The sequence below is a fragment of the Lipotes vexillifer genome, unplaced genomic scaffold, assembly GCF_000442215.2.
Source record: "Lipotes vexillifer unplaced genomic scaffold, Lipotes_vexillifer_v1.1 scaffold410, whole genome shotgun sequence".
Taxonomy (NCBI): Eukaryota; Metazoa; Chordata; class Mammalia; order Artiodactyla; family Lipotidae; genus Lipotes; species Lipotes vexillifer.
Window position 1 is genome coordinate 716,962 of NW_006794028.1, and position 26,449 is coordinate 743,410.

Sequence of the window (26,449 nt, forward strand, 5' to 3'; positions counted from 1 at the left end):
GCGGGCCTCTCACTGCTGTGGCCTCTCCTGCTGCGGAGCACAGGCTCCAGACGCGCAGGCTCAGCGGCCATGGCTCACGGGCCCAGCCGCTCCGCGGCATGTGGGATCCTCCCGGACTGGGGCACGAACCCGTGTCCCCTTCATCGGCAGGTGGACTCTCAACCACTGCGCCACCAGGGAAGCCCCAGGCTCTCACTTTTTGTGCTGATCTGCCTGCAGGAACACATGGGCATCTCAGTGACCTGAACCCACGAGGGCTCAGTGTAGGAGGGAGTCTTAGGAATAGAAGGACTAACGGTTGCATGGCAAGGGTGGGGGGGAAAGTCCCAGAGTGATTGCAAACAAAGAGCAACACGTGCAATTCAATGGCTTGTTCATAGTGTGACCTCCCACCTGTGCTGAGGACCCTCGCTGTGAGCACCGCCAGCACTGAGTGGGGTTTCATGTTGCTGGAGAGGGACCACCCTGAGGCATCCTCGTCATCTGGGGGACCCTGCAGGAGCTGACCCTTGGCATCTCCTTTATTTACTTGGTGGTGCAGGGGGCACCTCCCAGGTGCAGGTTTTGTCTGGTCAGCTTCCTCTCTTCCACCTGGAGGAGGGAGGCATCGTGCTGTTCCCTCCCATAGATATCAAATGGAAAACCCATCATTGTTATGTGTGCTTTCCATAAGAAGGAAGGCACGCTTTTGCCAAGCTGACAGGCTGTGGTACTCACTCCTAGAAATGGAGCATTTGAAAGCAGCCGATGTGGTTTTATTGGCCAACAGATCAGAGATTGCTTGGCCTAGTATCTTAACTAACTGTATTATAGTTTTTGCTATGAGGCATTGGTTTTCTTTTAGAACGATATCCCATAGGTGCCCCAGCTAGAAGAACGCATCTTATCTGCATCAGTAGCTGTCTTTGTTTGTTGTGAGGGTACAGTGGACCCCTGAATAATGTGGGGATTAATCCCTGTGTAATTCAAAGCTGGCGCTCTGGATCCGTGCTTCCTTTGCATACCGGAGCAACCAACCACTGACCGTGTTGTATTCACCATTGAAAAATATCTGCGTATAAGTGGATTCTTGCAGTTCAGACCTATGTGGTTCAAGGGTCAACTGTAGTTTCTTCTCAGGCCAGATGAAGAGCTCCAGACAAATTGTGAAATAGGAAAATCTTGGTCTTATGAAGAGAGGCCTGCTAGAAACTCATGGTGTGTCTGGGGAGGAGCTGATTCTGACGGATTCCACAGTGTTCAAGTTCAACAGGGAGGCTATGTTGCTTTCCCTGGATAGGCCACACTTTGCGCTTGAGAAGGAGCTTGCTAAGGGCACTTGGCGTTGGTGAGTGACTCACTGGTGGAGACTGCTTGTGTGGGCACCTTCCTTTCGGACTGTAGCTTGTGGGGAATCCTTGGGCCGCTGCTGTTCAAGAAGGACTGCGAGTAGAAGGGCACCTGCTGGGGACTGGAGACCCAACGGCTTTTTATTTGGACATTTTAATAGAAATCAAAGCAGCAGGTTGAATTTTCTGGCATCTGTGTTTTGGATCAAATGTCTTAGCAGGGTGGAATGAAAGAGCTGCCTTCCCAGACATCAGAGCTGCCTTTTGATAGAGCCAGAGAGAATGGTTGTCTTCCAATGAATAAGAGGAGAACTTTCTTAAGTACCTGGGTATCAGCAATTCTGCAGTATGGAAGCTTACAGGGCAGGGACATGTGAAAGACAGAAGCCACTCAAAAGATTTATGTTGTACGTTAGTTGGACTTGCCTTCATCCCTGGGATTCCAATCCCTCAGCTTTAGAACAAACTCCTTGTTTCCTCCTGCAAGTCTTGCTCTGATGGGAGAGGTCTAGAATGATGGGTATCTCTAGTGAACCTGATCCTCCCCTACGGAAACCCATCCTTCCCCCTCTCTGTAGTGGGATTGGGGTGTGGGGTAGGGGAGGGGAAGGATGGGGACACAGGGAGGAAGGAGGTGACGGTTTCTGCAGTTTTCCTGGACGGCGTGCCTGCATTCGGGGTGTGAGTGTCCATCTGTTTATTTCTGTAAGTGGAGGAGGGTCGTGATTTGCAGCTCATCTGCCTCGAGGGCCATCAGCTCTGCCCCTCTTGTTGGTCTGAGTGCCTTGAACATCAGTGGGGACAGGGCCAGCTGTGACCCTGGCTGACCGTAAAGCCAGGTAGGAATACACAGGGTAGCAACGGCAGAGCTGAGTGAGGGCTGCGGACAATACGTTCCAACATTCTTCAGAGACGCTTGGCTGGTTTGTATTAGTCTGTGGTTGAGTTCATTCCTCAGCTCCTGGAATTTTTCATGCTTTGCCTGAAATGTGTTGTGGCAGCTCATGGATGGATTGTCTCTCGTTGTACATTTGGAAGAAACATGTCACATCTTTTTACAAGCCTTTGGCACAAACTGCAAAACGAACTGAAGCCCTGCTTACGGCCAGGCTGGCCGGACCTCGGTGGGTGCATCTGAGCTGGGGAAGGGTGGTGGTGGAGAGCAGGGCCTGCTCCCTGGTCCCTGTTGCTTAGCCGCTCAGGGCCCCCCGGTGAGGCTGGCCGACTCTTGGAGGTGCTCCGGCCTCCCCATGACACCTGCCCTCAGCCCACGATGAGCAGCCAGGCTGATGTCACGGCTCTTTTCAAGTGAGATTTAAAATAATGAAATTCAGCAGTTCACAATTGACTGGAAAAAAAAATCAATCATCCCACTTTCCCCTCAGATACGTATCTTGTTAGAGTGAAAAGACAGTGAAACAGCAAAGGCCTGAATCGGAAAACACACTCCGGGACCCGGGAGGAGCGAGGCAGATTCTCGGTGGGTGTGTGCAGGGGGACAGCTGTGTGTGTCCCAGTGATGCGCCCGGGGGATGGTGCCAAACTGGGGCAATTTAGAGACTTCCAAAGAAATGCCCGCAGTCTCCAGGCTGCTTCTCCACTTGCTGTGACTCTGTTCTTCAGTCTCTCCTTCTGGTCTTTGCTTTTCTTCCTTCTCTGCCTTTGACCTTCACCTGGTTGGTTTGTCAAGAACAGTGGCTCGATGAGGCCGAGAGCGTGAGGGCTCATCTGGAGGAGGAGGACTGCTTCGTGCTGCTAAAAGTGCTCGATGAGATTCTGACTTCCCTTTATTTTCAAAGCGGATACCTTGCTTCTCCCAGGAATTCCCGAGGCAGACAGATCTTTGCCCAGAGAGTCAATGCAGTGAGTTTGGAGTATATAAGGAGCGTGAGACTGACGTTTCTTGCAGGAAGGCTTCCTTGATTAGACGGCATCCTCAGTGTTCGGGACAGCTCTCGTATTTATCATGTCATCTTTCTTATTTTGATTGGTAATAATAATACATTAATTTAAATGTCACCATCGTTTACAAAATGCTCATTTTTGCTTACAACCCTGTAAGGTATATTGGGCAATATATTGGTTTTTGCAATATATATATATTTAACGTCTTTATTGGAGTATAATTGCTTTACAATGGTGTGTTAGTTTCTGCTTTATAACAAAGTGAATCAGTTATACATATACATATGTTCCCATATCTCTTCCCTCTTGCGTCTCCCTCCCTTCCACCCTCCCTATCCCACCCCTCTAGGTGGTCACAAAGCACTGAGCTGATCTCCCTGTGCTATGTGGCTGCTTCCCACTAGCTATCTATTTTACATTTGGTAGTGTATATACGTCCATGCCACTCTCTCACTTAGTGCCAGCTTACCTTTCCCCCTCCCTGTGTCCTCAACTCCATTCTCTATGTCTGTGTCTTTATTCCTGTCCTGCCCCTAGTTTCTTCAGAACCATTTTTTTTTTTAGATTCCATATATATGTGTTAGCATACAGTACTTGTTACTCTTTCTCTGACTTACTTCACTCTGTGTGACAGATTCTAAGTCCATCCACCTCACTACAAATAACTCAATTTCGTTTATTTTTATGGCTGAGTAATATTCCATTGTATATATGTGCCACATCTTCTTTATCCATTCATCTGTCGATGGGCATTTAGGTTGCTTCCATATCCTGGCTATTGTAAATAGTGCTGCAGTGAACATTGTGGTACATGACTCTTTGAATTACGGTTTCCTCAGGGCATATGCCCAGTAGTGGGATTGCTGGGTCATGTGGTAGTTCTATTTTTAGTTTTTTAAGCAACCTCCATACTGTTCTCCATAGTGACTATCAATTTACATTCCCACCAACAGTGCAGAGGGTTCCCTTTTCTCCACACCCTCTCCGGCATTTATTCTTTGTAGGTTTTTTGATGATGGCCATTCTGACTGGTGTGAGGTGATACCTAATTGGAGTTTTGATATGCATTTCTCTAATGATTAGTGATGTTGAGCATCCTTTCATATGTTTGTTGGCAATCTGTATATCTTCTCTGGAGAAATGTCTATTTAGGTCTTCCGCCCGTTTTGGATTGGGTTGTTTGTTTATTTGATATTGAGCTGCATGAGCTGCTTATATATTTTGGAGATTAATCCTTTGTCAGTTGCTTCGTTTGCAAATATTTTCTCCCATTCTGAGGGTTGTCTTTTCGTTCTGTTTATGGTTTCCTTTGCTATGCAAAAGCTTTTAAGTTTCATTAGGTCCCATTTGTTTATATTTCCATTTCTCTAGGAGGTGGGTCAAAAGGATCTTGCTGTGACTTATGTCATAGAGTGTTCTGCCTATGTTTTCCTCTTAAGAGTTTTATGGTGTCTGGCCTTACCTTTAGGTCTTTAATCCATTTTGAGTCTATTTTTGTGTATGGTGTTAGGGAGGGTTCTAATTTCATTCTTTTACATGTAGCTGTCCAGTTTTCCCAGCACTACTTATTGAAGAGGCTGTCTTTTCTCCATTGTATATTCTTGCCTCCTTTATCAAAGATGAGGTGACCATATGTGCATGGGTTTATCTCTGGGTGTTCTGTCCTGTTCCGTTGATCTGTGTTTCTGTTTTTGTGCCGGTACCATACTGTCTTGATTACTGTAGCTTTGTAGCATAGTCTGAAGTCAGGGAGCCTGATTCCTCCAGCTCTGTTTTTCTGTCTCAAGGTTGCATTGGCTATTTGGGGTCTTTTGTGTTTCCATACAAATTGTGCAATTTTTTGTTCTAGGTCTGTGAAAAATGCCAGTGGTAGTTTGATAGGGATTACATTGGATCTGTAAATTGCTTTGGGTAGTACAGTCATTTTCACAATGTTGATTCTTCCAATCCAAGAGCATGGTATATCTCTCCATCTGTTTGTATCATCTTTAATTTCTTTCATCAGTATCTTATAGTTTTCTGCAAACAGGTCTTTTGTTTCCTTAGGTAGGTTTATTCCTAGGTATTTTATTCTTTTTGTTGCAGTAGTAAATGGGAGTGTTTCCTTAATTTCTCTTTCCGATTTTTCATCATTAGTGTATAGGAATGCAAGAGATTACTGTGCATTAATTTTGTATCCTTTTGCAGTATATTTTGTGGAGGAGGCTGCCAAGGGTCCAAATTTACACAGCAGTAGTGTCCTGATGTCTTTGACCACTTTTGGAAATGGGGCAGGAGGGGAAAAGGTTAACACGGATGGCTTGGGAGAGAGCGGGGCTTGGAGCCAAGTGCCCATGCAAGCAATGGAAAGGCAATGGAAAGGTGTGCAGCTGGGCAGAGCATGGGTCATGGGTCCAAGCAAAAGAGAACACTGCCATTCCGGGCCAGTGAGTTCTCTGTATGCCCCACGGATCACCTGGTGGCCCCTGAAAAGGATCGGAGCAAACGGGTCTCTAAACACGGGCAACCCCGGGAGACCACCAGGCAACTGGCTTGGGTCAGAGAGGTGGGTAGCAGTTCCAAAGACAGGAGAGCAGAAGAGGAACTGCCAGAGGAGAGGACCAGCCAGTGCCAGAGGAACAGGAAGTCTTGCTTATAAATGAAGGTGTGAACTAGGTGATGCTGGAGGTCCCTTCTGCATTTATCAATAGAACACTTTGCACTTTCAGATTTTGCGAAATAGGTTAAAATAAACTGCTTTAAAAAAACAGTAATTCTGTTCCTCCTAGCCCCCAAGTAAGTTCCCCTGCAACTTTCCCTGGGCAGCCCATGACCATCCCGGCTGCGGTGCTCAGGTTCTTTCTTTTCCAGTGCTTATGACGAGCAGGCGCTAGACACGGATGGAGCTGAAATCGCCCTGTGGCCGCTGTTCAGAATAGGGAACTCACCATTGTGTCCTCCCATTTTCTTTGCAAAGTCATTGTCACAGGCAATGGGAAATATTAATCAAGGCACAACTTGGAAAAGATGGAAAGGGTTGGAAAAGAAGGAAGAGACTTGAAACTACCACCTTTCTGGGTGGGTCCAGATGCCACTCACCCTGAGAAACCTGACTTTTGCTTTTTGTTGGGTGTGTTTGAGGAATTCAAAGCGGGAGTCTCATCTTAGTTACAGATTTAAAAAAAAAACCTTATTTTGTGCTGGAGTAAATTTATTAAGATTTAAAACGAACATAGACCAAAGGAGGGTGAAAAATGGCTATATATTTTTAAATATTGCATTTTAATATTTTACGAATTCCCTGTGCTTTATTTTCTTCAAGGGATTTACAACATTTATTATTATTATTATTTAGGTAGTTCATTTGGGAAGCTTGTAATATGTAGACTCATTCACTCCTCTTTTTTTTTTTTTTTTCTTTGCGGTACGCGGGACTCTCACTGTTGTGGCCTCTCCCGTTGCGGAGCACAGGCTCCGGACGCGCAGGCTCAGCGGCCACGGCTCACGGGCCCAGCCGTTCCGCGGCATGTGGGATCTTCCCAGACCGGGGCACGAACCCGCGTCCCCTCCATCGGCAGGCGGACTCTCAACCACTGCGCCACCAGGGAAGCCCCACTCCTCTTTTATATCTTAGGTATCTGATAAATTATTTTCAACTGGAGCCTCATGGATTTTCAAAGATTGAAATGACTGTAGCTGGTTCTCCTAGTGCTGTGATTCTGGGTTAGCTCTTGGCCTATGTGAATGCATGCGGCCTCTTTTAAGAGCTTTTCTTCTGGTCAATTTCAATTTTTATTTTTCATTATTGTCAACTTGAGAACTGTCCTGCGCTTAATTTCTGTGTAGTTTGGGTGTCTTCTGCAATCCTCTATTCCCTTTCACCAAACTTTCTTATTCCTGACATATCCCAAGAGTGTTTTCCTGTCTGCAGGTCATATGTTTTTAGTCCCTGCTTTAACTTTTCAGATGTTAAAGGAATACACCAAACTAAACTGCTTTTCAGACCTTGAGCTGAAGAGTTTAAGCTCTTCCAGCAGAAGTAATTCAGTTTTACTCAGAGAGACCCTTTCCCAGGGACTATAGTGAATACCCTCGGGTTGGGAACGCCCGCTCATTACTGGCTGGACTTCAGTCAGTCATTAGCACATCTTTCCCAAGCTGCTAAAGGGCTGATTGATCTGCCCTGTGCTGCTGGGGAGGACCCAAACCAAAACCTCTAGGTTTCCTTTAGCTCCGTGCAGGGGGCCCCTGTAGCTCTTATGTGAGGGTCGTTTTTGTTACTGTGCTCATCCTGGCCGCCACTATCATAACTACTTTGTACATCCTTTTGGGCAAATTTCCTCAGCTTCCTCTTTGAGCGGTACTGATATTGGTGTTTGATTCCTTATTCAGTTACTTGTTTAGTCAACTGGATTTTTTTTCTTGCTGTTTATTCATCAGCCGTCTATTTTTGCAGACTTTATCCAACAAAATGTGTAAATCTTTTAACTTACCCACTGAAACTAAAATAGGAAATGAAATTTAAGTATTGCCCAGTTTCAGGAATCCGACTGATGTTTTGCTCTGTAAGCGGATTTCGAAAGAGCCTGAGAGAAACGTAAGGTTTAAACTGTGTCTGCAGCTTTATGTGAATATGCTTGTCCTTAGCAGGTAATTAAAGATGACTCAGAAAATCACCATGGACACAAAGCAGAAAGTAAAACCTTTGGGGTAAACTTCAGAATTAGGGAAAGTATACATGTTTAGAAATGTAGAAGGAACAACATATATTTTAAAAAAATTAGGATTGAATGGAAATGCAAGCATTTCTTTAAAAAACCCTTGGAAAGATGGGATATTAGTTATTAAGTAGTCAGAATTAGGGGGACAGTGGTTGAAATGGAAATCTGATGTTGCCTTTGGATCCCTTAACAGAATAAACCCAGAGGCAGGATCGTATTCCCCCTGGATCAAATTGTAGTGTTTGAAGGATTGAACTCAACAGGAGTTGTGTGGAGAAAAGCTCTAGAGGCCCAAGAATTGAAATCTTTTTGAATGTTTAAATACATTTGGGTTATGACAGTAGTTGAAAATCTGGTGCCATCTTGGTTACCAGTCTTCAGAAAATAAGAGGCCAGTGTTTTATTTTCTGATTGTGTATAAAAAGTTATCTTTAAACAACTTGGGAGGAAGGAGTAGAAAGGAGAGTAGTTATGATCTAAACATAAGGCTGTTCTCTATTTTTGTCTCCTGTTATTTTTATTTATTGGACAGCTAAAAGCTATTTCAGACAAATGTCTGTAAGTCAAAACGGTTTTGGCCTATGCATTATAGTTTCAGTTTGGAATAAAATTGTTTGAGAGGAGGTGAGAAAGAGCTGGTTGAATTAACACTTGGAATATTTGGATAAAACCAAATACCAGATTCATCAGCTCAGAATAAAGCTGTGATTCTTGATGGAACTGGACTTAGATGCAAGCTGTGACTCTGTAAAGTTGGGCAGAGTTTCTCAGTGGAGATGGGAATTGACAAGAGATGGCCTGGGACCAGGGTGTGTGTGTGTGTGTGTGTGTGTGTGTGTGTGTGTGTGTGTGTGTGTGTGTGTGTGTGTGTGTGACAAGAGGTGTGTGTGTGTGTGTGTGTGTGTGTGTGTGGGTGTGTGTGTGTGTGTGTGTGTGTGTGCGCGCGCGCGTGTGTGTGCGCGCGCGCGCGCATGCATGCCTGTATGCACTATTTTATTCCGCTCAGCTAATTTGGGAGATTCTGCAAATTCAGTATTCGGGCTCTTTCCTCTGCTGTATCTTCACGTCACACGACCCCAGGAAGTCTTTTTTAAGAAATTGGAAATCCTTGCATTTAATCTATCTCTCCCAGCTATCCCTTCTAGGAGTGCTTATGTGAGCTACATAGATGTATTTTATTAAAAAGAGCTTATGACCTAATCACATGTGACATCTCAGTGTCGGTTTGCTGAGTCAGTTGGAGAATTTGGACTTTACCACAGAGACTCAAAAGCAGCGGAGTAAAGTATCCTCGTTAAAGTTGAGACCCAGGATCCCTGAAATTCGGAGAAATGTTCTGTAAGGATATGAGTCACTAATGCGATCCAGATTCAGAGGGAGAATCAAAAGGCTAAAAGTGCAAGTATTACTCTGGCCAATTTTGCCCTGGTTCTTTCATTTAATCTCCCCAGCTTGGGCCAGAGAGGAAAACAGCCAATATATTAGTTAAAAATTCATGGGCTGATTTTTGTCAGATTACTCAGAAATATTTATTAGTCTAATATAGGTTTGGCTATTTGTAGAAATGATTTATTGAAAAGTGTTTCTATACTTCATTCCGCCCAAGGTCCCCAAAACACGAGCTAGCTGTTTGACGAGCATGAATCGGTCTGTCCTGTGTGTGGCTCCCGTCCCCGCTACTGAACTGCACAGAGATTCCGTGCTGTACCCAAGGTGACAAAGACGGTCCACAGGGGTGCCAGCCCTTGGTACAAATCTCTCTCCACTGCATGCAGCCTTTCCCAAGAGTAAATGTCTCAGACAGCCAGCTTGGTAGCATTTACAGCCACAGAGAACGGCTTGCCTCTGATGACTACATGTGTCCCATCGTGCCTTTATGAGATCATCTGAAGCTTGGAGGAGTTCTTAGCCTTTTTGTTGTCTGTGCCCCATCTATGCCCCACTGGTGACATGTGACGTTATCAGCTGAGAGGAGAGAAGGGTCGAAGGAAGGAAAAAGCCAAGCAGATAAAATCCTAGAGCCGTTTTTGCTGTCATTTTCTTAACCACTTGCCCCTGACAGAAGGTTAGAGGCCTGAGTAATAATTGGCAACGTTGTTAATGTCAAGGATATCTGTATATGTGTATGTATTTTAATTTTCGACCCAAGTAGCGCGTATGCCAGGGCAGCTGTCATTTTGCCCTTTATGTCATTTCTAGTTTGCTTCAGTAACAATCTCTTATTCTTAAACTTATTTTTAGTAAACAAGGCACAGGGGATGGAACTGGGGACGAGGACAGGGGACAGGGAGGAGACTGGGAATGAAACTGGCATTCCTCCTCCTGTAGCTTTTTGCTAAAATGGGACTTGAGCACACGGCCAGGTATGCACAGGCAGGAAGACGGACGGGCAACGGCCAGCAGACAGCAGACTTTCTGCACAATTCTGTTCTGAGGTCTGAAACAATCGTGTCTTGCTTAGTAAAAATGACAGTAAAAGTGGCCTGTATTTCTGCCTCTGTCACTAATGTTGTCTGGCACTTTACATGACCTGTGTGTTTTTTAGATTCTCCAGATGTCTACAAATAACATAACATTAGCAGAAGAATCTTGAATGGTAGAACAGTAAAGGAATACTGGATGGTGGGACTGGGACGTTCTCAGAAATCACCTGCTCCAACTTCCTTGCTTTGCAGGTGAGGAGGTTCTGTAGAAAGTGAGCGGGGTGATAGTGGAATTCTCTGTGTGCCATTACTATTCTTTTGAATCAGAGGTTGTACAAGAGTAGCAATAGAGTTCGTCCTCCAAAGGCTTGTCTTTGGGGTGCATGTGTGGTTGGCATCCTGGCTGTGGGTTTAATGCTGATGGCCGAGGCTGGTGCTGAGGGCGGTGGTGGCTGGCTTCCCGGGGGTGGGAACAAGCATAACAAATGGGGGAAGAGCACGCGGGCGGTTTCTCGAGGACGTGAACACAGAGGAGTCCTCCAGGCCCCCTGACATCGCGGCCCAGAGCAGTGGAACTCCTGACTTGTCTTCCCATCGTGGGGTCTGTCCTGCACCGTGACGGGACCCCTGGCCTGCGTGTCCAAGAACTATCCACACCTTCCAGGTAGCCAGTGCTTGACCACTGCAGTGTGGTCCACCCTTGGGAGCAAGGCCTTGAGAAGAGGCCCTGGCAGGAAGCAGGCTCGCAGCTCTTTGGGAAGGCACTTCTGGTCTCGGCTGCCTGGAGCAGCTCTGGGTGGGTATGTACCTTTGACCCTGGGGATGCTTCACTCCAGGATTAAGGAGATCAGGCAGAGGCCTCTGTTGCCTGGATCTATGAGAGGTGTTGAAAGTATTACTGTGAGAGAGTACGGATTCAAGTTTCTTATAAGCCTTTGAGTTATGCTTCCTTAAGTGACGGCATCTGGAGAAACAGGGAGTAAAGAGTTAGTCACTCTTAGACTAGGACATGGGATTCTGTAACCAAATAGTTGCCCAATGCAGCTGTTGGCTTTTGAGGAACATTAGCAAGTTGCTCTAAGCACAGTCATTCTGAATTTTGTAGAGTGACCCTCTGGTCTCGGCAGTTTATCAGCAGTGAGGGTGCACTTAGCATTGGCTGGAGGCGGGCTCCAGGCTGAGACCTCCGGGTGCCCTCTGCACAGCCATGGACCTTACTTCCAGCCTCTGGCTCTCCACGTGTCTCCCTTCCCTTGCCAGTCTGTATTAATTTGTTAGCGCTGCCATAACAAAGTACTGCATATGGGTGGCTTTAACACAGATGTTTATTGTGGTTAGATGTCCAAGATCAAGGTGACGGTGGGCGAGGGCTTTGAGTGAAGGATCTGTCCCAAGTCTCTCCTGGGCTTGTAGATGACCGTCTTCTCCCTGTGTCCTTTCACACTGTCTTTCCTCCACGTGTGCGTCTGAATCCAGATTCTCCGCCAGTCATATGGGCGCGGGACCCACCCTAGCAACTCATCTTAACTAGTTACATTTGCAGTGACCCTGTTTCCAAGTAAGGTGACATTCTGAGATATGGGGGGTTAGGACTTTAACATAGGACTTTAACACAATTCAACCCGTACACAGTCTATGAAAAGAAACCATCCAAAACAGATAAGTCAAAGCGGGCAGGACTTCTAGGAGATGGGATTTAGATGCACTTAAGTAGTCAGCCTGGGCTCCGTGAGGCGTTAGAGTAGAGTAAGGACTGGAAGGTAGGAGGGAGTTGGCCTGGTGTGTGTCTAGGTGGGGGGTGGTCGAGCATCCAGGCAGAGGGGTCTGCGCCAGCCAAGGTGGATGCGAGGCACGTCAGGAGGCCTCTGTGGCCGGGCAGAGCGAGCAAAGGAGGTTGTCGTAGGAGACGAGGTCAGGGAGGTGATGGGAGATGGGCCCTGTTGGTCCTCGTTGGATGTGGCTTTACCTGGGTGCATTAGAGAAGGGATTTGCACTGCGGTGCTTGAGAAGTCTCGCTCTGGCTACAGGCTGAAAAATAAACTGTAGGGGGGTGAGGGCAAAAGCAGGGGACCAGTTCAGAGGCCACCGCGGCATTTCAGAGGAGGGTGTCCATGGCTTGGGCCAGCGTGGTGGCAGCACAGGTGCTCCTCTGGTTGGACCTTTCTTCCTCAGAACTGTTTCTTACCCTGAGTCATTGAACCCAAATTGTCTGGCTGATATGCTTCCCTATAAATGTCTCGTTCTGGCCCTTGGCCAAGTCTTGGCTTGTACTGTTTAGATGAGTTACTATGACTGACTTCAGTTCCACTCGCCTTCTAATGATTGCCGGAAAGCAGTCTGTCCCTCCCCATATGGAATGTTTTATTGTTGACATTTTTGACATCCATGCGAGCGTTTTTCTCGTGATATTGCAGGATTTATGGGAGCCCCTTTGCACACCTAACCTGAAACTAAGGCATTTGTGAGCTTCTCTACTAACCCAGTGGCCCCATAACCATTTTTTAAAAACTCAAAGACATTCTCACATACAACTTGCCTGTAGCCACCTGTGTAGTCTTTAGCGCCCATACTACAAGACAAGAATATTTACACTCTGTGGTTGGAGGGGCTCTCAGTCTCCCACTTGGGTGGGTTGAAAATGAAACCATCTATTAGCCTGAAGCAAACAGAAGAGCCATCTTGTCTCCTGTCGTCCGGTGGCTGCCACACAGTGTATACTTTTTTTCTTTGGACCCTGGAGCACCAGTGTGTAGAATCTTAATAATACATGTGATTAACCGTACTATTAAAAATGGAAAATCCCACATGTATTAGTTTGCTAGGGCTGCCATGACAAAGTACCACAGACTGTGGAGCTTAAACACAGTCCTGGAGGCTGGAAGTCCAAGATCAAAGTGTCGGCAGCGTTGGTTCCTTCCGAGGTCGTGAGGAAAGGGTCGGCTCCAGGCGTCTCTCTTTGGCTCGTAAATGACCATCTTCTCTACGTGTCTGTATGTGTGAGGCTGGGAAAGCCTGTTTATAAGATGCTATTATTCTTATTATTTTAAATTAATTGATTTTTTATTGAAGTATAGCTGACTTACAGTGTTGTGTTAGTTTCAGGTGCACAGCAAAGTGATTCAGTTATACATATATATCAGTACATTCTGTTTCAGACTCTTTTTCCATATAGGTTATTACAAGATACTGAGTAGAGTTCCCTGTGCTATACAGTAGGTTCTTGCTGTTTATCTATTTTATATATAGTCGTGTTTATGTGTTAATCCCAAATTGCTAATTTATCTCTCCCCCGGCTTTCCCTTTGGTAACCATAAGTTTGTTTTCTAAGTCTGTGAGTCTGTTGCTGGTTTGTAAATAAGTTCATTTGTATCTGTCTTTTTTAGATTCCACATTAAAAAAAAGATACTGTTAAATATAGGATCAATTTTGTGGAAAACCGTTTATTGAGGAGGTATTAGTTGAATGAACTCCCACGAGCCTGGCAAAGGCTGTGCATTTCTGCCCAAGTTTGGAGACCTGACAACACCAGCACAGAGTGGTGCTGCTACCAGAATCAATAGGGGCCTATCTCGCGTATCCTCGCGTATCCTCGCGTATCCATCTCTCCCCAGCAGTTCCAGCGTCTTGGTCAGCTTCCCGCTCTAGACGTTAGCCTGCCCTTCAGACCTACCTCCCTTCAAAAGACCCAATCTCCATGCAGCCAGTGTCTAGAATTCTCCAGGCGGGATCCCACTGTTCCCATTGATCACACTGATTTTCATCATACTGCGACTCCTGGATTCAGAAAAATCTGCTGCCACATGGCCTGCGGTTTGTCATCTGGGCTGACCTCAGCTTCCCTGGGACACCCTCCTCTGCTGAATGTAGGTCTAAAGTGGGGATGACTTTGCTTAGAATGTACCTGCACCAGTTTCAGGGCATCTGCAAATGAAATGAGCTTGCTTGTGCTCAGAAATCACAGATTGGTGGAGGTGATGACATTCAAAACCAGTTCTTAGAGTTGAAGAAATCGACAGCAATCAGTAAAATTGGCAACCTAGCTCTGATACTTTGCAACCTCTGCATAGGAGCTTTTCCTGACACCCACCAAGACCCCAGAAAACCTGACCATCCCCTTTTGCAGCTCACAGGTTAACTAAGTGACCACTTCCCTTCTAGTACCTGTAACTTTTTGTTTGAAGGGGGGCTCCCATCTAGCAGCATTGAGGAGTTGAGGGCAAGAACCTTGTCTTCACACTCCAAGTTTCTAACTTACAAGGTGCCCTATAGATAAGGGAGAGTTAATGCATTTGTGAGGGAATGAATGAGTGCAGAGCTCTAGATCAGATGCCCTCACTGCTTTTCCTTTCCTTCCTGACTTCTGAAACTCTGTGCAGCCCTTAGACCTCACAAATTTTGCTGAAGGTGCCTGCCTGGTTTGTCGCACTCAGTGTTTCTCCCTCTGAATCCCTTCTCACATTGTTGCTCGGAACAACATTGCCGTTAATTTTGTCTTAATTATTGACACGTGAGCCAGTCTGTGTGTGTGCCTGGGAAAGCCCATTTATAAGATACTATCCTTATTATATTTTAAATTAAGTTACTTTTAAAATTGAAGTATAGTTGATTTACAGTGTGTTCGTTTCAAGTGTACAGCATCTCGCTGATCAAAATGCCATTACTTTTCCAGAACAAACCCCCGTTTCTTTCCTGTTGCTCTCCTGCTCAGAAATGCTATGACTTCCCATTGGCTGTGGGCTAAAGCTCAGAACTCCTTAGCCTGGCATTCAGTACTGACTATGGATAGTTATTTATATTCCTTGAAAAATTATTTGAGTTGTAAATATCCCAGACACTTTGAAGAATATGACAGATACTCATTTACCTACCATGGAGATTAAACAAATACTAGCATTTTCCCCACTTATTTTCCTAAATAAATAAATAAACAAACAATCACAGATGCAGGTAGACCTCCTGTTCCCGTCCCTGCCCCCATCACTCCCCTTTTTACCTTTATCTCTCACAGTTCACCCTTGTGAACCACTGGCCAGTTGGGTTCATCTTCCTGAAATTTCACTCTCCCTCCTTTACCTTTGATGCCCAGTTCACTTTCCACCTCTTCCAGGGAGCTTTGCCGTCAATCCCCTAGTTTTCTAAATGGCTACACCAGTTATTATCCTATTGCTCACTTGGGGACTATATGCCGCCTGTGACAGTTCTAATGTAGCAGTTTGATTCTAGTATTGGGTTTCTATTCCCCTTATCGTAACTTCTCCATCTAGCTTATATTATAGATGATTGCGTATACTTTTCCTTTAGATAACAACGCTGGGATTAAAGTCTGAGTGTTAGTTTCATTCATTCATTTGTTCATTCGTTCATTCTGCAGGTATTGACTGAGTGCCCATCTGTAAGCTCCAGGAATTATTTTAAGCACTGAGGATACAGGAGCGGACACAAGGGGATGTGGGCAGTTGCTGCAGTTGTGGAGCTTTTATTCCAAAGGGGGAAGAGAGAAATTACATGAGTAAATAAATATGTTAAGATGCATAGCACTAAGGAGAAAAAAGAAGCAGGGAACATATTGGGTGAATTGCACAGTAAACCCAAATAGATAATACTGGATTACCTGCCTGTGAAACGGTACCCTGCGTAGACCATCCTTCTTGGAAGGTAGTTGTAGGAATGTAATTTAATCCTTTGCTGCCAGGAGCACATCTGGGTTGTTCATTCTGTCAGTAGAAGTGCACTATAGAAACGAAAACAGATTTTAATACCAGCCTAAGTAGATAATAATTAGGGAGGGGAAAACCTGCTTCTTAGTAACCTATTAATTATAGTCAAATGGAACCAGTTTGGCATTGTCTTTGCTACTTTGCTTCTTTAGCCATTAGGCTGATGCAAGGTTCACTGTTTCTCAGTGTTCCTACATGTGGTGGGACTGAACTGTTACCACGAAGACCAATGTCCTCTTTCTAATTCTTCTAGCCTCCAGGAAAGGATAAAATCCCTCAACTTGTCACTTAAGGAGATCACTGCTAAGGTAAGTACCTTTCCATGCCCACTTTCTAAAGAAGTCTCTGAAGTTTCCTTTTGACTTAATCTCATGTCACAGAACACCTGCACTCTGGACAAAATACAGACTTGGCAAAGCCATTCTACAGGCCAAGCGATGAGCCAGCCAAAAGAGCCAGGGTGGAGGGCTTCTCCCATGGTGGAGGGCCTGACTGTGGTCCCTAGGGGCTGACTGCTTTGGCCTTTGCTTCAGAAGGAGCTGCAGTGTTGGGGAAGGAAGATGATTGCTGCTGTGCAGTCGAATGCTTTGCTTGAAAGGCTTCCAGGATGGGAGTGAACTGAGAAGTGAATTACATTTCCTTTGGGAAGGGCAGGGTTCAGTTTTCTCACAGACAGACAGGAAGTGGTATAGTAGATGATTATCTTTTGTTTTTCAAAGTTAAATTGACTTCAGGATCATTTTGCCTATTTTATCTGCTATCTGTACTCCATTTCAGACCTTGGTTTGTGTAGTGATAGAGGCCTGCTTCGTTATTCCCTGGGAGCGCGTGGTCAATTCACTTAAGTCGTCTGTGTCTGGTTAGTTAGGAAAACCACAGTTTGCAAAACAAAACCCTTCCTTGCAGAGATACTTAGACCCCACCGACTTATTGCCAAACTGTGAAGTGGGATCAATTACCCTGTGACTTATTAGTAGAGGTGAGGCTGAGAGCTAGGTCTTAATCATTAATGATTTATGTTAGGTTTGGGAACCAGGGCGGTTATAAGATGGTTGAAATGTGAAAAGAACAGGTTTCTGAGCGGAGAGCAAAGCAGACAAGAGTGTGCTGCCCTGGAAGGAAGCTTTGCTTGTTCTCGGTTCCCCGGGGAACAGAGCAGGAAGACCTTCTGGGGTCTTGGAAACCCTAGCTGAGCCGAGATGGGGGATGTGTTGTTGGCAAAAATGTCCACAGCGGCTCTGGTCCTTTGCCCAGTGTTTGTGTCTAATTCGTTTCTGAAAAAACACATTAAATAATTTTGCTGAAAATCACACAGCAGCAGTTTGATGGGCAGTTCTGCCCTGCATGGAAGGAGAGCTTCCTGTGAGGACTGTCTTGCCGGTTAGTTGGACGGCGTTGGGCCCTGGAACCGCGGAATGCTTGAAGCCCGCCCTGCCTTCCTGGAGAACCAGAGAACCGCCCAGGGGTACTTACCCAGAGAGGAAGGGCAGGACGAGACTCAAGGCCGTGCGGGGACCTGAATCCGCAGGCAGAACTCGGGAAAGGGCTTTATCTCAGGCTCCCAGGCTGAGCGCGGCTGAGACCTCGCCCCCTGCCCAGCTGCAGGTCAAGGACGACTGGCTTGGTTCACCAGTTTTGTTTAAACTTTTCTTATTTTATTTTAGGCTGCGTTGGGTCTTCGTTGCTGCGCGCGGGCTTTCTCGAGTTGCAGCGAGCGGGGGCTACTCTTCGTTGTGGTGCGTGGGCTTCTCATTGCGGTGCCTTCTCTTGTTGCGGAGCACGGGCTCCAGGCGCGTGGGCTTCAGTAGTTGTGGCACATGGGCTCGGTAGTTGTGGCTTGTGGGCTCTAGAGCACAGGCTCAGTAGTTGTGGCACGGGGGCTTAGTTGCTCCGCGGCACGTGGGATCTTCCCAGACCAGGGCTCGAACCCGTGTCCCCTGCGTTGGCAGGTGGATTCTTAACCACTGCGCCACCAGGGAAGCCCCACCAGTTTTATTATACGAGGCAGGAGGGGATGCTGGAGAGCAGACCCGAATTTCTGCCTTATAAGTGACGGTGATGTTGCCCACTGGCATTCATGCCCTATCTGCCACTGTGACCTCCAGGTGGAGCCAGTGGGGAGGTGAGGCGAGACCAAAGCTTCCTGGATGGGGGTGGTGGTGGAGGTATCTTCCTGAATTTCCTACTGTAAATTGTGCCGTTTATCAGGTGTGTCCTGATTTCTGTGTAGTATTCATATGTGGAAGGACTCTTGGGTTTGGGTTTATTGAGCATCAGACCCTACTGTGTGTGTAACACAAATGAGTCTCTATCCCAGCAGTGAGGGTGCATAATATGTAACACAGATGGTGTTTATCTGTGTGTGCTTTCTGTGACATTTTATATTATGTATACACACACGTAGACATATGCACACGACCTTGGGATTTGTTGATCATCTCCAGCTACTGTGGCTCAAATGCCAGAAGTGGTTTGTTCTGTTTGCATCCTTTCTCTAATACATTTACAAAAACTTACAATTCCCTTGCTTTTCCATAAAATTAAGGAATGCATGCCTAAGATTTTTAAGTGTAAACTTAAAAGCTCCATTTGATAATGAGTTCCTCAGGGTCCAATTTAATTTGGAATTAAAAAGGAGATGCAGATTTTCTGGGGCACACGTGCGTGTGCGTGTGTGTGTATATAGGTGGGTGTGTACACATGCACATACATGAATGTGTGTGTGTATGGGGGGGACATATGTTAGTCTACAGAGAATTAGAACAAAACTGCCCAGTCATACACAACAACTTTCTCTCCCCTCTGGACTGGTGAGCTTAAGGTAAAAGTGGCAGTTTGGCCCAGTTTTCTTTCTTCAGTGAATTAGGCACAGTAATCTGATATTCTTTCAAATCCTTCCTCAAAGAGAGCTGGCACCTGCCTTCCACTCATTACATTTTTTCAACTCTTACGGGTTCCCCAAACCAAAGGTAATTAGGGGATAAATGAGATGGAAGAAAGCATTGGAAATAAATGGGGTATCCGGAGGTTGGTAGATATTAGATTACATCCAGCAGTGCCTGAAAGAATGTACGTTGCAATTTAATAAGATTTAGAGGTGGTTTCATATTAATAGTGACAGATTGCTCAACAAAAGAGAAACGGACCCAGTTATGATTAAGAGAGACTGCGAGCTAAAACCAGAAATACTGGGTGTACTTGGATGAGGCACAACAATTGTGGCTGGTGTTACGGAGTTGACAGAAATGTCCTGGGACTTCTGGTGACAGGCTTAGACCAATGGGAGGGGTCGTGCCCGTCCCTGGCCTTGAGCCCGTGAGACTTGGTGCCGGGGCGGGTGTCCGGAGCACCTTCCTTAAACTCCCGGTCCTGACACACCCTGACAAACCTCAGGACTGTTGAGAGGGGGTCTCCAGATGAATGGCTTTGGATGATGGTTGCTCAGCTCTCCTGGTACGAGCTTTGGGGTAGAGGCCTCCACGCCGTCTCCTTCACCCAGAAAGTAAGTTTTATAAAGAGATGTGGGAAATTACAGCCGCTTAGTGTAAAAGAACATGTTGAAGGCCGTGGGGGAAATGGTGTCACATGTTAGGCGGGATGGGCGAGGTCTGCGTTGACTCTAGAAACAATCTCCATTTCAGTCTGAGGTACACAAAGCATTTCAAGTTGATGGTATCTAGCAAGATTTGGAAACTTCTGGGGAGATTACATTTTACATTTTCTCTGGGCTCTGTGAACCCAACTGGGTTAATTTTAGTGTCGGAATGGAATTTAAGGTTGTTAGCAAGAAAAGAGGGATGCTTCTAGGTAACATCCTTTGTGGGCTCCCCCCAAAATGTCTCCACATATGTGTTCATTGTTATTCAACTGTGCTCTGTGCTTTTGTTGCACTGGAGATTTTTTTAGGTAGCTCATTAACCTCAGTATAGATAGCAATTGAATATGAGGTTTCTGCTTTAAATAAAAGAAATAAAATTGTGATAGTTTAGCTTCGAACAAATGCAGAATGACCTAGGACATCTGGAAAAAGAAACTGAGATTTAAGATTTTTTTTTTTTTAAAAACAAGAAACATGTAGGAAGTGAAATGATAAAACCTGCAAACCTCCTTGAGATCTACTTGTCGCTTTTTGCAAATCTGACATCCCAACAAGTATCGCCCTCGAGTATTATCAGACAACGTGGACTAGGAACGCTCTGCCCTTGATTGTAATAACATCTGTGTACCATTATTTCCTGCCTACTACGTGCTAGACACAGATCAAAATCCCTGCTCCCATAGCACGTATCCTACCCAGAAAGGCAATAAAAAAAACAAGGGAAGAAAGACAGTGTGTCAGCTGGAGAGAGCGCTATGGATAAACATCCAGCAGGGGACAGGTGGAAGGGGAGGGAGGGCCGAGGGCTTGCTGTTATTTTGTGGGTAACCGGCAAGGCCTTTCTTCCCAGGGCAGAGCCCTGAGGGCTGTGAGTGAACTGACTCACCAGGGACAAGCTGAGCCACTCAGAAGGAAGGAGTAAGAATGCAGAGGCCCTGGGAGGGAGCAGGCAGAGGGCTTGAGTTATTCTAGTTTGTGGTTGTGCTCTGTTGTGTGAGTGTATCTCAGTTTTGTGTTCAGGTGTGTGAGAGCTGTAGGATCTATGCTGGAAATACGCCGGTGCCTGCTTTATTTAGCCCTTCCTCTCTCCCTTCCCTTCTTCCATCCTTCCTTCCTTCCTTTATGCATTGCTTGCTTTTTAAGAACTCTCCTGCAGTTACCCTTTTTTTAAAAAATATAAATTTATTTATTTATTTATGGCTGTGTTCGGTCTTCGTTGCTGCGCGCGGGCTTTCGCTAGTTGCGGCGGGCGGGGGGCTACTCTTCGTTGCGGTGCGCGGGCTTCTCATTGCGGTGGCTTCTCTTGTTGTGGAGCACGGGCTCTAGGCGCACGGGCTTCAGTAGTTCGTGGCATGTGGGCTCAGTAGTTGTGGCTTGTGGGCTTAGTTGCTCCGCGGCACGTGGGATCTTCCCGGACCAGGGCTCGAACCCGTGTCCCGTGCATTGGCAGGCGGATTCTTAACCACTGCGCCACCAGGGAGGTCCCCAGTTACTCTTCATCACCCCCTTTATTACTTATAAACCCAGGAATCTGTCTGGCGCTCTGTTGCCCTCTGACTTTTACATAAATGCATGATGACTCATGTCTCTCTCCCTCTAGGTGTGTACGAGCGAAAGACTCTGCAGTGCCCTGAGGAAGAAAGTTAACGATATTGAAACCCAACTGCCGGCGTTGCTTGAAGCCAAAGTGCTTGCCGTCTCAGGTACCTGGGGACAGAGGGACCACGGAGGCAGTTGGAGTGAGTGATGACAACCGCCACATCCGTATCTTGTCTTGGATTAACATTCTGCCTGTAACTGATGTCATGCTCAACAGCTCAAAGCCTTTCTGGGGAGTTCCACTACAACCCACGGGATAGACGGGCAGCGTGCTTTTCCCTATAAGGGATGAATAAGACTCTTAAAAATACACGTGCACGCATCATATAAAATAGTTATTCGTGTAGGTGCCGTAGTCTGGACTTGCAGTTCCTGTTTCTTTAAGAGTTTAGAGACTAGATACTCTGGATGCCATACAATTCTAGCCCATGTTTCTACAGCTTTATGGGTATCTGGAGAAGCTCAGTGAGGGTTACTGGGTGTGATCAGCCCCTTCCTCTGCGGAAGGAGTGATAAGAGGAGATAAACTGAGGTACTCAGAGTAACAATCTAGTCATAGATTATAGATTTTTGGAGGGTACCCAGTGGATTATTCTCCTTCCTTAAGCCGGTAGTTACTAAGGGATATCTTTTCCCATTAATCGGTAGGCTGAAGACACAAGCCTCTGAAAATAGGATCTTACTCCATCACCTGAACAGTGTTTTTGAACATTCCTCTGCATTGGTTATTTTATTTTATTTTCACATCAGCTCTATCAAGTAGGAGGGAGAGATCCTGCAATGCTGAGGAACAGAGGGGGAGATTGAGGCCCTGGGGTGTGTCCTCTGGTGAAGTTCACTCCATCAGCTAAGTGGTGATAGATTGGAGGCTGGAGTCCAGGTGTGATAGATGGATTCTTAACCCGGTTATGTAATGACAGCCTCCAAGGATTCTGAGTTGTATAGGTTGAATGAATCCACAGCTCACCGGCTTCGGAAGAATCATAAAAATTTAATGAAAAGGTATAATAATTACATGTATGGGTTTTAAATGGCATTTTAAGAAGGAATACAATAATCGGCAGCTTCTGCTTCTCAGATCATTAAACAACTAATGTTGGCAGCTAACGAGCAGTTTGGTGCCCGGCGCAGTCACGCGTGTTATTTACAACCCGCAGAACACGCGCATGTGAACGTGGGACTTGGCTGTTAACAGCTTCACATGCCATGTACTTGGAATTACAGCCCCACTTGCTAAGAGGGAAAAAGAAGACTGAACACAGTCTTGCTTCTGAGTTAGGGTTTTTGCCTTTCTTAATCAATGTATCTTTCCCGGGAATACAGGTGGATGTGTCTGTATTAAGCCCAAGGGCGGAGATGCATCATTGGAACAGAAGGGGAACCCGCTCTCAAATGTGAATAATTTCCTGTTAGGATCCCAGGGAAAATTCTTAACTTGGTATCTTGCATACGGGGCCTGGGTTTTCTGTGTAGTTCTGAGATCAGCTGGGAAATTGGTGAGGCCTAATCGGATGAGGGAGTTAACTGGGGTGGGAACTCACCTCCCGACCTCCCTATTTCCTGGTCACACTTGAGCCCCTTGGAGAACAGGACTTTCAGTCAGCGGGCTGCCCCATGGGTTGGGCTAGCGGCAGGCTGGTCATCATTAACTTCCACACATAATGCGATTTCTGTTTCCTTTTGAGCTATGCTCCACAGCAGGTGAGGCCCGAGGAGGGAAACGGTACCTCCCTTAGGGTGCTGCTGGTGCCGATGTTTTGGTACCTTCAGAATGGCAAACCCTCACTCCACTAGACAAAAGCCACAACCACAAACCTCTCCAAGTGGGGCCTATTTTGGGTTCTCTGTGTAGATGCTGGGACAATGCCGTTGAGTTTCTCAGAAGCCCTATTGAATGGAGAGGATCTAATGGGACGCCCTTAGGTTCTTAGAGGGCCTTTCGTCTGTCTGAAAGTTTCTAGATCTCCCATCCTGGATTTGATCTATGGACTGAGGTCTTCATTTGAGAATCATCTGCTCTCTGCAGAGACGGGGAATAAGAAACAGATTTGTTTTAAAACTTTATTTTTATTTAAAATATAAAGTCCGGCTCCTTTATGTTTAAATGTATGTGCTTTAACTCATCTCTCTTTTCTCGCACTTGATCACAGGCAGCGACCAGAAGCCAGTGGGCACTTCTGTATCCTGCCTGGAAATCTCTTTGGCCGTGTGGTTAACTTCACTAGGAATTGTTTTCTGTGTTGCCTCGCTGATAATGTTACCAGACTTTCTGTCACTATATTATAGGGGTCCCCTTTCCTCTGGCTTCCAGCAATACTTTTCTTACTTTCCTTTCAGGCTTCACTGAGGCCTGCCATCTGGTCCCAAAGTCAGCGCCTCAGGCTGTAGGGTTTGCAGCAGCAGCATTCTACTTTCAGTTGCCAACATCTGTCCTTGTTAGTGATTGCTGCATAATGAAATACTTCAAGACTTAGTGGCTTAAAACATCACCAATCACTTATTTTGCTCGTGAACCTGCTATTTGGGCAGGGGGTGGGAGGGTCAGCTAGGGGGTGGCAGCTGGGGCTGGAAGTTCCCTTCCAGGACTCCTGTGACTAGCAGGTTGGTCTGTCTATCTGTCTGTTGGTTCTTCCACGTTGGTTCTACCACGTCTGTTGGTAACCTCACTATCGCCAGCTTGGCTTCATCACAACATGGCTGCTGGGTTCTAACAGTGAGTGTCCCAAGAGATAAGACATGGAAGTTTCTTATTTCTTAAGGCCTGGACTCAGAAACTGGCACGCGTCTCTATTAATAGGTGATAAATTACCCCAAAACTTTGTAGCTTGAACAACAACCATTTATTGTATCCCATGGTTTCTGAGGGTTAGGAATCCAGAAGCAGTTTAGCTGGGTGATCCTAGCTCAGGATCTCTCACGAGGTTGCTGTCCAGATACGGGGTGGGGCTGAAGTTATCTGAAGGCTTGATGGGGCGTGAAAGATCTGCCTCCAAGCTCATTCACTTGGCTGTCTGCAGACGGTCTTGGTTCGTTGCCACGTGGGCCACGCCCTAGGGTGCTCATGACACGGTCACTGATTTCCCCCAGAGCAAGTGATCTGAGAGTGAAAGAAACAGGACAGAAGACACAGTGCCTGTTGGACCTTAGTTTCCAAACTCACACAGTCATCTCTGCTTTAGTGACTAGAAGGGAATTGCTAAGTCCAGCCCACACTCAAGGGGAGGGGAGACAGATGCCACCCCAAGGGAGGAGCATTGAAGAATCTGATGGGCACATTTTAAAACCATCACAGCTGCCATTTTATTTTATTGCTGGAGCAGTCCTGGGGCCCTGGTTCAACAGAAAGGGACACAGGGGACAGCTGTCAGTGGGAGGGGTGCAGAGAGTTTGGGGGCCATGTTTTACAGTGTGCCACAGTGACTTAAGAGCCCGTAGGAGCCCGTGAACTAAAGATGTGGACAGGTTTTCAGCCACAGGTAATGGCATCAAGCACCTGAGTGCCAGGCCTGGCTCTGGGTACTGAGGGTGCAGCACTGGACAGGACAAGAACCCTTCCTTTATGATAATTATGCCGTAGAGTGGAGCGAGATATGCCTGGACTGGATGTGGTGGAAAAACATGGCTGTGTTTGGAGGGGGGAGGGCAGTTGAGATTGACTCCGGTGTAGGGTCAGTACTGTGGTAGGAATTAACTAGTCATCATTGGTTAGGACCTGGCTGTCCAGGGCTCTGTACAGCAGGCTAAGGGTAAACATATCTAGGAGCAGCGATAATTTATTTTCAAGCAAGGCAAGGACATGATCAAAGCCAGACTTCAGGAAGCCCGGTCTGCAGTGGGGTACACGGTGGGATAGAGGTGGGAATGTCTGGGGCTGGAACTCACTGACTCAACTAAGATGCTGTCAGTGCAAAAGGGAGAAAAGAAGGCTAGTGTATGAAATCTTATACGGATGCTTAGAAGAGCTATGGTGGCATTAATATATAGCCCGTTGAATGTGGTATAATATACATTAAGAAAACCTAGAAAGCTCATCATTTCTTTTTTTTTTTTTTTTTTTTTTTTTTTTTTTTTTTTTTTTTTTTTTTGTGGTACGCAGGCCTCTCACTGCTGTGGCCTCTCCCGTTGCGGAGCACAGGCTCCGGACGGCGCAGGCTCAGCGGCCACGGCTCACGGGCCCAACCGCTCCGCGGCATGTGGGATCCTCCCAGACTGGGGCACGAACCCGCGTCCCCTGCATCGACAGGCGGACTCTCAACCACTGCGCCACCAGGGAAGCCCTCATCATTTCTTTTTAAGTGTAGGTCATATGAGATAAGAACACAGACAACGGTAATACATCAAACGCATCAATCGTCTAGATTTTATTTCACGATATACAGTGGATTCTCCATGGAACTCTCAGCCCACTTCTTTGCTGCCGCTCCTGTGGCTTTCAAAAACTCCAAGGAACCTAGATTTCTCCCCGGTCTTCATTCACCTACACAACTCTTGACTAAACTGTATCTTATTCATCTCTTTTCTTTCCCTTCTCTGTTTCTGCCTTAACTCGTGTGATGTTTGGCAGAGAATAGCTTGGTTGAAAGCACACACCCATCTTTCATCACTGTGGACAGGTAGGTACTGTTGTCAAGTCCATCCTAGAGAAGGTCATCCCCCCATGTCTGTGCATAGTGGCTTAGAATGGGGAGCTGACCGGGGCTGACAGATCTCTTGGTTCTTGAGAGCAGAGGCCACACTGCGTAGCAGATAGAAGCTTTGGCTTTGGAATCTGAGAGGTCTGTGTTCAAGCCCAGCTTAATCAGCACTTGGCTGGGTGACCTTGGGCAAACTATTTCATCTTTTAAAATCTTGCTTTTTCATCTATGAAAGGAGGATAACAGTCACACTCTTACCTTAGCGTGCTGTAAGAGTTAAATGAGGTGGTGAATTAGACTAATATGGCGCACCAGTACACTGATACCTGGATAATGAATGTGTGTGAGCTCCGTGTGCAGAGGCAATAGGTGCTTAATTAGCGTCCAAGTGGGAGGAGGTTTCGTCAGGAGGTGACTGGCTCACGTACCTACAGCGATAGGGCTTGTGGTGGCATCTACATCCCTTCTTGCAAAGTGGCTTCAGCTCCAAATGCCTGCACAGTCTCCTGCCTGCTGAAACAGGGGGGGCCGCCCCGTGACGGCGG

At 46.3% G+C, this 26,449-nt stretch overlaps 1 protein-coding gene across 1 annotated transcript in view; it reads left to right on the top strand.

Annotated features, from left to right (window-relative positions):
* Positions 1-26,449, top strand: part of DISC1 (DISC1 scaffold protein) — a 295,725-nt gene that overhangs the window by 69,200 nt on the left and 200,076 nt on the right. Inside the window, exons 6-7 of the mRNA XM_007466997.1 lie at positions 16,327-16,381; positions 21,272-21,374. Of these exons, the coding sequence (XP_007467059.1) occupies positions 16,327-16,381; positions 21,272-21,374 (158 nt within the window). The remainder of the gene's footprint in view (positions 1-16,326; positions 16,382-21,271; positions 21,375-26,449) is intronic.